At 34.7% G+C, this 15,013-nt stretch overlaps 1 protein-coding gene across 3 annotated transcripts in view; it reads left to right on the top strand.

Moving 5' to 3' along the window:
* Positions 1-12,858, top strand: part of PPA2 (inorganic pyrophosphatase 2) — a 90,854-nt gene extending 77,996 nt beyond the window's left edge. For all 3 annotated transcript variants that reach the window (XR_013993137.1, XM_081045066.1, XM_081045067.1), the window contains 2 exons: positions 11,545-11,581; positions 12,656-12,858. Coding sequence is in view for 2 of the 3 variants with exons in the window: in XM_081045066.1 (XP_080901192.1) it covers positions 11,545-11,581; positions 12,656-12,684 (66 nt within the window). In the remaining variant the exon portion in view is untranslated. The remainder of the gene's footprint in view (positions 1-11,544; positions 11,582-12,655) is intronic.
* The last annotated feature ends 2,155 nt before the right edge of the window (positions 12,859-15,013 follow it).

Raw genomic sequence — 15,013 nt, 5'->3', positions numbered from 1 at the left:
AACCTTTCAGTTGAATTTTTAAATTTTATTTACTAAGTACATTCATCATTTAATTTCACTTGATAGTGTTTTTCTTATCACCAATTTATTGTTGTTTGTATGCATTTACTCTCCTCTATACTGTTCTGTTCTTATGAGTTATCCACCATTCAGTGGCTAAATTGCAACTGGCTGCAGGTACCAGTGCATTTTGGCTCAAAAAAACAAATAGTACTCCTCTTTTTTTCCATTTAGTTTGGCTATCTCACAAGCTTTCTTTTACCTAGCTAAGAAGATATCCTTGGGTTTTTTTACATATCTTAGTGATATTGCTGCCTGGAGACAACTGAATTTATTAGCAAATTAATGCTTGATTTGGAGACCATTAAAAAAGATTATTCAGATAATCAGATAATATTGCCATATAAAGTGTATTCAGGAGTGATCTTAGTCTAGAAATCCCATTGATAAATTAAGTTTGTTTAAAATAAATATGAGATAGGAAACTCATGAATTTAGATCTTTACTTCAGGAACAACAAAATTGTTTGCTCGCTATGGCTGCTGTGACTATTTCCCCCCACTAATTTATCAGCTATTTAGTTAGTGCCTACTCAATGTGGTAAGGGTCTAGGTGCTGGAGATGAAGTGTTAAAGAAAAGATAGAAAAACCTCTGCCCTTGTATAGCTAATATTATAGTTGGGGAGCTAGATAATAATTAAATACACGCATAAAATACATAGTATCACAGAAGGTGATAAATGCTACGATGAAAAATGAGCAGGGGAGAGGGGATAAAGTGCCAGGAGTGAGATGGGAGTTGTAATTATTTTCAAAAGGTAGTCAGAAACAACCTCGCTGAGGAGAGAAGGACTGCCATGAGTCAAGATTCTTAGAAGGTAAGGGAATGAGCCAAGTGACTGTCTGAAGGAAGAGCATTCCAGGCCACAGTCCCAAAGGCTGTGAGGCAAGAGAATGCCTGACGTGTTCTAGAAATACCCACGGAACCGCGGTGGAATCTGACTGGTAGAGTAGTGAGAGTCTAGGGGAGAAAGAAGGAGATGAAATCAGAAATGTTTGGATCTGGGGTGTGGAAATGTAGGGCAATTATTATGAAAGACCCTGTAATATAGTCTGCAAAGACTATTTTAACAATTTTGTTTCTCGTTCTGAATGAGATCCAGAACCGTTGGAGGATTTTGAACAAAAGAGTGATATGATCTGACTTAGATTTTAACAAGACACTCTAGCTGCCTGCTGAGAAGGGACTGTAAGGAGGTACGGGAAGATGCAGAGAAGCCACTACTGGGGTTTAAAATGCTTTTAGGGTCCTTTACATAAACGTTACTTTGAATTATGTTGAGAAGATTTAAATAAAATTTACAAGCTTAATCTAATAGATACATGTAATTAGAGAATACATAGTTTTTTTTCTAGTATATGTGGACACATCCAAAAATTGAGTATATGTTAGGCCACAAAGAGACTTGCAAAAAAATGCCAGAGTGTATGTCATGCGGATCACAGTCTCTGTCTACAATATAATAAAGTTATAATAATCAGTTGTGAAAATAATAAAAGAAAAAATGCCAAATCCATGTGTTTGGAGACTAAAAACACTTCTAAATAAGTCATGCCTCAAATAACAAATTATAATAAGTTATAAAGTATTGTAGATTGAATGACAACTAAATCACTATATGTCAAAACTTGTGCAATGCAGCAAAAATAGTTTCTGAAAGAAATTAAACGTAGATAGCAGTAGTGAAGAAAGAAAATGTAGGGGCTAAACATTCAACTCAACAATTACTCTGTTCTTTTCCCTACCTTTTTACATTATAAGGAAGAAAATTATAAAGAGAAGAGCAAATATTTGATGAAATAGAAAACAAATAATGGCAAGCAAGAATCGATTCAAACAAAAGCTGGATTTTTTCCCCCCCACACAAATGGGAGGCCATTTTCTTAATTAAAGATGTTGTTGAGAGGCTCAGCCAAAAGCTGGATTTTTTAAGACTAATAACATAGACAAACCTGTTAAAGGAAGAACAATGAAATAGAGAAGGCACAAATAAAAGTATCAAGAATTAAAATGAAAACATAATTATATACATAGGTATTTAAATAATCAGAAGGTAATACTAGGAGATGTTTTTGGAAGTACCTAAACACAGATTAACAATTTTGTTTAAAATATAAATTACCAATATTAAGTCAAGAATAAATAGAAAACCCTAATAAACTTATAACAGTTTAAAATAACACTTAATTATTAATTTTTCCCATATTAATTAATGAAGTCAGTCTGTTTTTAATCAGAATCGCTATCCGGTTTTCATTGAACTTGACAGAATGAGCCTAAAATTTACACGGAATAGTAAAGGGTCAGGCATAACTTAGAAAAAATTGATAAATTTAAAGTTTTAAAAAAAGAAATCTGTAAACAGCTAAAGACACCATAAGTTAAAAGATGAGCCATTGATTGGGAGAAGATATTTACATATAAACGACAAAAGGATTAACAACTTTTTCAATTCTACAAGAAAAAGATAACCCAGTAGGGAAAAAATGGGCAAATAATATGGACAGCTCACCAGAGGGTATACTTGAATGGCCAGTAAACTCTATCTCACCATTAATCCATGAGATCAACCTAAGACACGATACAGTTTCATATTATCAGTTGGCAAACGTTTAGAAGTCTCATATACCAAGTGTTTTTAAGCAGGTGGGGAAAGGAGACCTCTCATACTCGTTGATATACTTGATGGGAGTTTAAATTGGTACCACTACTTTGAAGAGCAGTTAATTTCTAGGAAACTTGACGATGCTTACAACTCAGTTATAGTTTCTATAGTTATATAGTTATAGAATATATAGTTATAGAATATAACTATAGTTTCTATAGTTATAGAAATAACTATATATACATTCTGTAAAGGTTCTAATACTATATAACTGTATAATAATACTATACTGTATACTATATAATAATAACTATATATACATTCTGTAAAGGTTCTAATACTTGTGTTTGTATGATCAGACATGGGAAAACTGGATACTCAATAAATGTCTTATCAATTAAAAAACTGAGTAGGTAAACTAGCATATTTATACAGTGGAATACTGTGCCACACGTAAAAGATATGAATTAGAACTGCATGACTCTACATGGGTAAAATCTGAAAGTGCAATAGTGGGTGAAAACATGGTTGTAGTAGGATGTAATGTGCACTTTTTTGTAAATTTTAAACCACCCAATGCAGTAGTACCATATATTTTTAATGAATACAAAGAGATATGGTATTCACATTTCAGAAACAAATAAGAACAATAAACACCAGTGTCAGCAGTATAATGGATAAGAGACATTACTTTTGAGAAGGGAGGGAAAAAAGATTTTAATTTTGATGAGTAGGTAGAAAAAGAGACTTTGGTTGTAAAGTTTATGAAATAACATGAACTTTAAAAAATCTAGAGAGTAGGTATGTGTTATAATAGTCTATATTTTCTGTAAGTTTGAAGTATTTCATAATTTTAAAAATTTGTGTGCTCAGAAAATCAGTAGAAAAAAATGAATGAAACCAAAAGCTAGTTCTTTGAGAAGACCAATAAAATTGATAAATCTTTAGCCAGAATGATCAGGAAAGAAGAAAGAAAAGACAAATATTCAATGTCAGGAGTGAGTTAAATGACATCACTGCTGATTCTATAGATACTACAACAATAGGGAAACATTGTGAAAAAACTTTATACCAATAAATTTTACAACTTGGATGAAATGAACAGATTTCTTGGAATACATAGACTACCAAAGCTCACTAAAGGAGAAATAGTCATACACAAATTAAACTTGTACTTCAGAACCTTTCCATAAGCACAACTCTAGGCCTAGTTGGCTCCCACTACATTTATTCAGCATTTTATTGAAGATTCTAGCCAGTACAATAAGGCATTTAAGAGAAGGGAAAGTTGTAACAGAAGATAACATGCATGCCTATGTAGAATATCCAACAAGATTTACCAAAAAGCTACTAGAATAAGTGATTTTTAGCAAGTTTGCAGGATACAAGATCAGTATACAACAAACATTTTTATATTCTAACAGCAAACATTTGGAAACTAAAAATAAATATTTATAATGGCATCAAAAATATGAAACACTTAGGGATAAAACTGGGGGGGAAATGTGAAGAACCTGTACCCTGTAAGCAATAAAACTAAATAAATGGGAAGATATATCATGTTTATGGGTTGGAAGACTCAATATTGTTAGGTCAGTTCTCTTCAAGTTGATCTGTGGATTCAGTGCAATGTCAATCAAATTCTAATGCATTGTTTTGTAGATGGAAATTAACAAACTCATGTAAATACTAAGGTCCCACAATAGACTAAACAATTCTGTAAAGAACAAAATTGGAATAGTAACTGTTTCTGATTTAAACACATTTTATAAAACTAAAAGAATTGAAAGAGTAGTAATGGTATAAAACTAAACAGAGATAAATGAAACAAAATCTAGAAATAGACCTACATATACATATATATATGTATGTCACATATATACATGGACAATTGATTTTCGAAATGATAATTTTTCAAGAAATAGTCTTTGAATAATTGATTATTCCATACAGGGAGAAAAAGCACTTCATTCCACACCTTGCACTATATATGATAATAGTCTAAAGCTTATCCTACACCACAGTTTAAAACAAACCTCTAGAAGCCTATTTTGAACTTGGGTTAGTTAGGCAGGATTGCTTGGATATGACAAAGCCCAATCTGTTTGTAAAAATGATTAATTAGAGTTCCTCAAAATTAAAAATTTCTGTTCTATAAAAGTCACTCTTTATAGAAAGAAGCCAGATACTTCAAGAAAATATTTCAAAATCATATACTTGATAAGGTGAGTTGTATCCAGAATAGAAAAAGAACTCTCACAATTGAATAATAAGAAAACAAAACATCCCCCCACCCCACCAAAAAAAAATACATATATATATATATATATATATATATATTGAATGGTCACTTTGCCGAAGAAGATACACTGAAAACACATGAAATGATGTTCAGCTTTACCGGTCATTAGGGAAATGCAAATTGAAAACCACAATGACATTCCTATATGCACTTTTTAGAATAGCGGAAAATTTAAAAGATTGGCCATACCAATTGTTAGCAAGAACGTGGAAGAGCTGGTAGTCTCATACCCTGCTGGTTGGAATGCAAAATAGTACAACCACTTTGGAAAACAATTTGCATTTTCTTGAAAAGTTAAACATATACCTATCACCATGATGTACCTGTTCCGCTCTTAGATATTTCCCCGGAGAAATGGATGTATATGTCCATACAAAGACTTGTACACAAATGTTTATAGCAGCTTTATTTATAAAAGACAAAAATAGGGAACAACCCAGATGTCCATCAACAGATGAATGGATGAACAAATAGTGGTATATTTTTATGAGGGAATACTACTCCTCAATAAAAATAAATAAATTATTGGTGCATGCTACAACATGGCTGAATTAAAATAAAAAGTTGAGTGAGAAAAGGCAGATATATTGTAGCATACCATGTACTATATATAATTTTAGGAAATGCAAACGCTAATGTATATTGACACAAGGCAGATTGTTGGTTGGATGGTTTGGGAGAGGGCCAGGAAGGAATTTACAATTGCTTTTAAGGGACTTAGGAAACTTGGGGATGGTGGTAATATGTTTATTATCTTGAGCATGATAATGGTTTCACGGGGTATATATATCAAAATTTATGTGCACTTTATTTCATGTCAGTGTTAGTCTAATAAAGCTTTTTTTTAATTTTTTTAAACAAAAAAGGTTTCTTCTGGTGTCAAACTGTCTAGGTCCAAATTCCAGCTCTTTTACTTATAACATGAGACAAATTATTTACTTATTTATGCTTTGGTTTCCTTATTTTTAAAATGGAGCTAATAATAATATTATCTTCCTTATGAGGCTGTTGTGGAGAATCAAATGAGATAATCCAGGTAAAATGTGGGGCAGCTAGAAAGTATTCAATAAATGTTGGGTTTTATTGTCATTGTTATTAGTGTTGTTGCGTTGAGTTGACCACAGAAAGAAATCCCTTCTACTCCAGCCTCTTCTTTAGCTATCACTCCTTCCTGAGATTGCCCGTTCTATTGTTGGATAGTGGGAAAGTCAGCCTTATTTAAATTATTCTGTGAGAATTAGCGCTGTTTTCAGAAATTTAAACAGGAAGAAGGGGAGCGGGAAAGAGAGTTAAGTTAGTTTCCACAGCCTAATATCGTATTTTAATACTTTACCATTTTTCCCATCTGGGAGTTTTTTCCTCAAAATTTCTACCACATGCTTCTGTTTAAGCATTTTCCTTGTATTCTGCCCTCTGAAGAAGTGGAAAACCTTTAAGCATCATGTGAAGTGGGGAAAGTTTGAATTAGGTAATTTGTAAGGTTCTCTAATATTTGGTAACTAGTCCCTTTACTAAAAACAAAACAAAATAAAAACTTAAAGTCTGTGAGGTTTCATACACAAACTCAGTGCATGTAGGACTGAGGAAGAAAACCAGTCATTGCCAAAGAATATTCCCAGACTTGCCTCAGACCCTACACAGCCCGACAGCTTCTGGGATTTAAAGATCTTAGAATCTGGGCTCAGTCCAAGGAGAGTAAGTCACCACACTCCCGCTCAGTTGCAGGGACCCAGTCCCATGACACCATGAACCTTTAGCTCACAATAGTGATAGAAAAGGTTCTAAAAGGTTAAAGATATCTAAAACTGAGAACATAGAATACCTTGCGAAAAAGTCTCCACAGCATTCGTCTGACTTGCTTTTGCCTTTGTGGGGTCAGATTTCCATTAAAAAACAGTCTCCGGCAAACCAGAAGCACACAAAGTCAAAGATGGCAGTGACGATGGCACGTAATGCACAGTGAGCAGTGCTTGGAAGGAGAAGAGGAAATTTCAACTTTAGTTAAAAATGTATTCGGACTGCATTTGTCAGATCTTATTTCTTCAGTAATAAGATGTGTAGTGTAGTCTGAATTTTAGGTGGCCGTTTTCTATGTGATGTCAGAACTTCTTAGCTGAATTATAAAGAGCAGTGCATTCAGGAGCTCAGGGCCACAGAGTGAACCTTAGTGGCAGGTAACATCAGTATATAAGGTGGCCATCTGTTTCATCCCTAAACTTGACCTTTAATCTCATAAATGCACATTGGTGTTTACATAGACATAGAGATGAATCCATGTGAAGGACTTTAGGTGAATCCATCAACTTGAGCCTCTCCTGTGAGTCTGAGACATTGTTACCATTTAGAAACAATAGCACTTAAAAAAATTTCACCCCAAGGCCATGTTTCATTTTTCCTGAGGCCCACGACAAAGATGAATCAATAAGACAGCTAGCTTAGAAGTGTACACTTAAAGGTTCTGTGCTCTAGTAGGAAAATACCAACAACGAATGCTAAAAAATAGTTTCAAGTACAAAACATGATGACCAGAAGAATAGTGTTACAGTTCATTATAGTTGTTGGATAGGACTTTTAACAGCGTGCTTCTCAAATGGTTTCCTGTGGGCGTATGCTTGCTCTCTGCTTAGAGCTGTTGGTGACATGACAATAACAATTTCCTTGCACGTCCCAGAAAGAGATGACAGTCCATGGCTTCTGGTTATTGAAATCAAGCCAACTCAGAACTAAGTTCTGAAGTCAGTCTGGCTGGGACACGCTCTTATCACCCTTTATCCAAAGGTGGCTTGGACCATTCGACTGCCTGGCAGGAGACTCCCCTGTGGGCACGCCAATCAAAGCTATCTCTCCATCAGAGCAGGCTGTTTCCCTCTAGAGCAGAGCTGTTCTGTGGATGTAATTTTCTAATGATATTTATCACACTACGGTATTTATGCCATACAGATTTGTCTCATTTGTGATTCTGAGTATAAACATCTTTATGACAATTCATTATAATAATGCTTAATGTCTTCTGATAAATTAGGATCAGATTCTAGTGAACTTAATCTCCCTCCTTTCCCTTTTTGCCTCTTAAATGCTGTCACTCTGCATCGCCACTCAAACGTGGATAAAGGAAATGAAAATCAAAATTATTTTGTTACCTACTAGCGAATTACATAAATTCTTGAGGAAGTAGATTAAACTTACATCAACTTAAAATGCTTTTTATGTTTTCTTTATGGATAAATAAGAAAATGTCTTGTAGGAAGCTGATGGGGTTATTTGAAGGAGAGATACTAAGTACAGAGCAGTTGTATTAATGGTTCATATTAATTTAAAATATAGTTTATGCATGGATAGGGACAGAGGTCAGAGTAAGCTTTCTTTGGTTGATAGACAAAGAATACTTTGAGAGCACTAGATTTTTTCTTAAATATTAAAAATATGAATACTCGTGAGAAGTATTTTGAGAGTGGGAAAAAGAAGAGGACATAGCATTTTTAGAATGAGGGTGTGAAATAATACTCACTGCTTCATGGAGAATTGATCTTAGATGAGTAGAGGGTGCCCACAGTCTTCACCTACCAAGAAATAGGAAAAGTTCCTGAAAATCCTTTCTTAGTTTCTTACGAGGAAAATATAACAGTGGTGACTCCTGAGAGTGAAAATTGGAATCGGGGCACTTTCAGATGCTACTCTGTGCATTTCTTTTGCTCTTACAGTTTCTATAAGCAACTGTGATGTTTATTATTAGGTTTAATAGTCAGGAAGCCATTGACAGTAGGTGAAGAGTCAAATAGCTGGTGTGTGTTAGGAACTTGAGTTGTTTTCAAATTTAAATGATGGTTTGTCTTTTGGCATATGTTAATATGTAACAATGTAAAAAAAAATAGTAAATTACCTCTAAACTTAAGTAGTTTACTATCTCGAAGTGTTAGATTTACCCATGATGGTTATTTTCTTTTATATAAGGCTTTATACATTCTGACTATATTTTACCAACCAAGAAATACATTTTAAGAAAAAAAAAAACATTCTGGAAATTAATTTTAAAATAAAATGTAATGATAAATGTTTAAGCAAGGGTAATTTGTTCATTTCTGTAGTACTTTTTAATGAGAAGCGGCTCAGTTATTCTATTTTATATACCATACATTTTCTTCTTTTGAAATATTTGACAGCTCTAGCAAGAAGCATCTGCTGATTTTAAACAGGAAATCTAAACAGCTAACTTTCCAACAAACTTTGTAATGTGTGTCCTGCACAATTTAAAGAGCATAACAATTTCACAGAATAAGCAAGTTACTCTCTTTTATAGTCTATTTAGAAAACCAGAGTCATCAAATCTCAACGAGTATAATTTTTATGCTGCAGTATTACTTTTACACCCACATTTATTTAAGTTCTACCGTCCTCAGTTAAATTAAGCATTTTATCTGTACTATGGAGCCGAATCGAATTTTTCTTGTTTCCAAAGTACTTGGAAAAGCTCAAGGATGTTTTACATAAAATTTGTACAGATGTCTTGTTTATTTACATTGTTAGATCATTCTTTTCTACGACAGCAAAGAAAACAAAGCATACTTGGTTAGCCTTTTTTTTCCAAAGAGTAGAAGAAGAAATAACGTTAAACCATTTGTTTCAGGGGAATGTATTAGTCAAGTCTCTCCAGAGAAAAAAAATCAGTAGCGTGAGTGAGTGTGTGTGTGTGTGTGTGTGTGGGTGTGTGTGTGTGTGTGTGTGTGTGTGTGATGAGAAAGAGAGAGAGATGATGGAGGCTTGAGGAGTCCAAAATCTGCAGAGTGGGCCAGCAGGCAAGAGGCCTGGGAGAACCGATGGTGCAGGTGAAGTCCAAAATCATTTTGCTGGAGAATTCCCTCTTATTTGGGGAGGCTGGTCTTTTTAGTCTATTCAGGCCTTCAACTGATTGGATGAGGCCCACCGACATTGTGGAGGGCAATCTGCTTTACCCAGAGTTCACCATTTCAAATGTTAATCTCAGCCAAAAACACCCTCCAAGGTGACACTTTAACTATTATAGGGAATATTTTAATATTGCTGAAATTTATTTTTTTCCTACTGGGTTGTTCTTATTCAGTATTGCCCTTTAGACCTAATCAAGAAGGACCCTGCTTTGAGTCCTGCTTTTTAGAGAGTCCTACTTGGCCCTCATCCAGTCATGTCCCTCCCCACAGGATAAGACAAAGGGACTAAGGTTGTGTATTTTCCAAGAGTCCAGGCCCCCATTCGAGACTACCTTCTGGCTACTCAAGACGCTGGGATTCTCTGCCCAGACAGCTGCAGGTCCGTTTCCGGGGCCTGCATGGGCATCTCCCCAAGTCCATGCTCATTGCGACGTAGACTGTGTGTTCACCATTACTTCTGCGGGGGCCTGTAGGGGCCTGCTGCTTTGCAGATAGAGGGTGCGTGGATGTGGGTTGGAATTTCCACCTTTGTGCAGGGGAGGCCTCCCCATACAGAATGGCGCCTGGGGGAGGAGGAGGCGGGCAGGATGAGGGCCATGTGCCAATCTGCCTTCTTCAGGCAGTCTCTGAGTTATCCAGAATGCTAAACGAGAGCTTCCAAGTCATTACAAATATATACTTACAAGATAGGATGGAATATACTCTATATTCTAGTTATCACTTTGTTAGCTTGATTTATGAGTTTTAAATATTTAGATGTGTGGTATGTGGTCTTCCATTTCTACTTTCGCCCCAGACCTCAAATGTTAGAGGCAGATATTCCCTATTGAGGGTGAGCAAATTCAGAGAATTAGAAGTTGATTATGAAATTTGAAATCTGAAAAGTGTATTATAAAATCAGGGTAGTGGTTATCCCCTGGGGAAATGAGGTTACAATTAGGGAAGAGCCTGTCATGTTCTGTTTCTCAACTTGAGTAGTGGTTACGTAGATGTTTATTCCAAGTATTCTTTGGCTTTGTGCATTCTTGTCTATAGAATATGATTCTTCCAATAAAATGTTTTGTGTTGGGTTTTTTTTTAACTTTTAAAAATGTATTCTTAGAAAAAAATCTTATATCTTAAGAAAAACCTTTCCTTCAAACGTGTTCACCACAGATTATATTACATCCACTCTAATAATCTTGGCCCAGTCATCGAAATAAACAAAAATTAACTTAAAAGCTCTAGAAGACAGCTAAGTAAATTATATAATGTGTGTGTGTGTGTGTGTGTGTGTGTGTGTGTCTGTATCTGTCTATGTGTGCGTGCACATATTTATGAATATGTGTGTTTGACTTGTTCTTAAGACCTCAGCCAAAGAAGCAGCTGACAGAAAACCCCTCCTCATTCTCAGTGGTTCCCATGGGTTAATCATACAAGATATTTTAAAGCATGCTTTTTTTTTTACTTGACTCTAAGCCTGTTGTTCATTTATCTGAAAGAATGAGTAATGAAAATAAAGGCAACAGGGAATACTTTTTTTTTAGGTTAAAGAACCATTGTGTGTAAAGTTTTTTCTATAATTTTATGAAAAAAAAGTTTTTTGGATATTGTTTCAACATCTAAATTTATTATATATTATAAATATGTATTATGTATTTATTATAACAGAGACTCTTTTTTTATCTTTCAGGTATCATCTTCACCAAACGAAGAAAGTAATGAAGAAGGTAGGGTATAATTTGGTTCTTCAGGAGCTAGATATGTAAATTTATTCATTTACAGTTAGTGGAAATGAAACAAATACAATAGATTAAGTTATATAAGGTCAGTGAAATACTTTTTTAAATAGTCATCAAATTTTTCACATGAAATACATATTTCCTAATTTCAGAAAATGAGAAAGAACACATTTATTAATTTTAGGCCAGAAAATGGTTTGATTTTGTAATGAGCTTTTTGGTGAAGAAGAAAGATTCCAGCTAGTTCTGATAAATTTTTAAAAACTTGAAATACCTGATTTAGGAGATCTTCTTTATTATCTCTCATCATTTTAATGAATCATTCATTTTGACTGAAGATCTTAAAAATTAAAATTTGTAGTAGGATTAAAAATATCATTACTTATTACTACTATTTGAAGCTGTTTTGAGAAACAAGTAATAATGTTCTGTGGTAAAAACTTCAAAATACAAGCATGTGCATGTATCATTTGTCTTTCAATATATTGCAAGACTTTTGGCCTTTTCGCTTTGATGTACAGCATTAGAAAAAAATTGAACTTGCAAATTTGGAGGAAACACGAAAACTGTTTACTTTGAGTCCAGTTCTAGGATGTTTAAAAAGGAGCAAATCCAGACATGATTTCATGGGAAAGCAAGCTCCATTCCTTATATGGGAAACTAACCAATTGTTTTTTTGTGATACTATCCCATTTTGGATATTTGACATGTAGTCAAATTTTACAGTAAAGGATTTTCCTAGACCTTTTGTGCTGTGGTTAGGATACTATCTTCTATATTATTCAATAGAGACTAAAATGACTTGGAAAGAATAGGAAATAAAGTGGAAAGGCTCTAGAATTTTTAATGTAGTTTTGTGTAAGGCTTGATCTAAATGAGAGAACTCAAGAGTTTTAATGGAAGTAGTTTTAAATAGAGAAATGTGTTACAGTAAGCTTCTTGATTGTTTTTATCTGCCTAAATACTTCCTAAGAGTCTAAATTAAATTTCTTATTCTTCCTTCCTTCCTCTCTCCCTCTTTACCTCTTCCCTAACACCCTTCTTTCTCCATTTTAAACACAGAGCAAGTGTGGCACTTTCTTGGCAAGTGATGGGAACATTTGAAGCTCTGCTATCAAGATTCCAATCTCTGAAGGACTTCCAGACTCCATCTCTTGCAAATGCTAGCAACGGGAAGATTTATGAGAATTTGCTGACTTTCTGTTGAAACTTTTTTCAAACTCTTTGAGATATGCACTATGTAAATAAACACTGGAATTCTCGCATTAGTCTCCTCCAAATATTTATTGATATGAAAAAATTTCACTTAATTTTATAACAAATTTAGAAGCATTGAGTTTTGTTTTTGTTTTTTTAGAATTTATAATTTTATTTTTAAACATTTTATTTAAAATATTTTTTCATCAGTTCAGGTGTACAAAACAGTGTAATAGTTAGACATGTATACCCCTCACAAAGTGATAACCCTTCTCCCCCAATCTCCTACCCCTCTGACATCATATACAGCTATTACAATTCCACTGACTCTATTCCCTATGCTGTGCTCCACATCCTGTGACTATATATATATACATATATATATATACACACACACATATATGTATATATATACATACGTATATATATATTAAATTTAGCTGACATTCAGAAGCATTGATTTTTGATCAGTTCAGATTTCTATGCCTGTAGGAGCCCAATGATTTTATTAGTGTTTATTTCTATAGGTTAATGTAAAAATTACAAATTGAGTATGTTAATGACATTTTTAAGATTTTTGTAGATATTACTGTTTTCATTTTCATACCTTATTATACTTTTTCAATTCCATTGTTGGTGGAGGCTTCATTTAGCCAACTTCTGTCCTCTTTTTAGTCTTTTGTAAATGTGTTTACATTTATTAAGGGTCTTTCCTGTAATTTTTGATTTTGGAGGTCCTAAGCTCTTTCTCATTCAGTCCTCTTAGTAACAGTTCTCTTCTCTATGGTGATGACTCCCCAAATCTACATAAGATGCCCAGGTCCCTCCCCTGGGGCCTGCCTATTGGGCATCTCTTCAAATGCCTTTGACTCTTCCAGTCCAAAACTGACATTATCTTCCTTTTATCTTGAACAATGAAATTAATATTCTCTTAATTACCCACTCAAACCCTTGAAGTCATACTGACCCTTTCTTCTGTCTTTAATCCTGACTGTCCATGTCTTTGTCATCTTCATTCTTTCACAGCCATTCTATGCTGATTTCTGCCTTTTTCACTTGGACTCCTGTAACAGCCTCTTCTCTTCTCCGTGCCTCTCTACACCCCTCAGATCCAGCCCCTCTGCCTCATCTTCACTGCTCCAGCTCAGTTTCATACCCTCTTGCCTTTTAACTAAGTGGTTGTCCTGCTTCTGTCTTTTCTCTCTCCACACGATCTTCCACATTTCTAAACAGTTATTTTCCTAAAGCATAGGTCTTGCCTTGCCATATTTTACTCAAAATGTCTTCAGTGGCTTTCCATTTTCTCGAGAATAAAAATCAGACTGATTTCTTCAGGAGTCCCATTCTCCAGCCGTGCCATGCTGCTCACTCCTCTCCATGTTCTTTTTTGTACTTTCACACTCCCAATACTTGCCAATTCTATTCATATATTTTTCTCCCCTTTTCTTTCTATTATCATCATCAATGCATTACATTTACATAATATGCTTTGTGGTATACAAAGCACTGTTAGGATAATAGTTACCATTTCTTGAGTATCTACTCTATGTCAGGCACTCTTTCAAATGCCTTATGTGCATGCATATACCCTATATAGGGTAGATATTGCCCACTTCATATTGAGGCTCTGAGGCGTTCTGTAACTTGCCCAAGGTCACATAGCTAGTAAGTTTCAGAGCTAGAGTTAGAACTCACAATGATATGGCTTTAAATCCTTTGGCTTTCCCACTGCCTTATGCATGCTGCTTCCCACGCACAGCCCCTTTTAATGTAGGCAAAACTCAGAGCATGCCTGTTTTACAGATGGAATAGGCACAGAGAGTGTGATTAGCCCAAGTGAAATAGCAATGTCCACTTGAAATCTATTTGAGAATGTGTGAACCTCTTTTGAGAGACATCAAAGAATGTAAGGGAAGAATTTATTGGTTTCAATTTTATTCATATATTGATTCTTTAATTGTGAAAAGAAAACTTACAGCAATAAAGAAAATAGAGAATAACAATTATTGCAATAGTTGTAAACCATAAGCTGAATTACCAAAGCATAGATAAGTGGGCTTGTGGCATGTGACATATTAGTCTGCTGAGCATGAGGAGAGAAAAGCCATGTCTGGTGAGCCTCTTCCTGTCAGATCCAATGATGGGTCTGTCAGTCATATCCTGAATACCAAGACTAAAGGTGTCGGGGGCGGGCCCGGCCCGGTGGCTCAGGCGGTTGGAGCT

This window comes from Rhinolophus hipposideros, assembly GCF_964194185.1.
Source record: "Rhinolophus hipposideros genome assembly, chromosome: 1".
Lineage (NCBI taxonomy): Eukaryota > Metazoa > Chordata > Mammalia > Chiroptera > Rhinolophidae > Rhinolophus > Rhinolophus hipposideros.
Note: the sequence above shows the minus strand (reverse complement) of the source record. Positions and strands in the feature narration are given on the sequence as shown.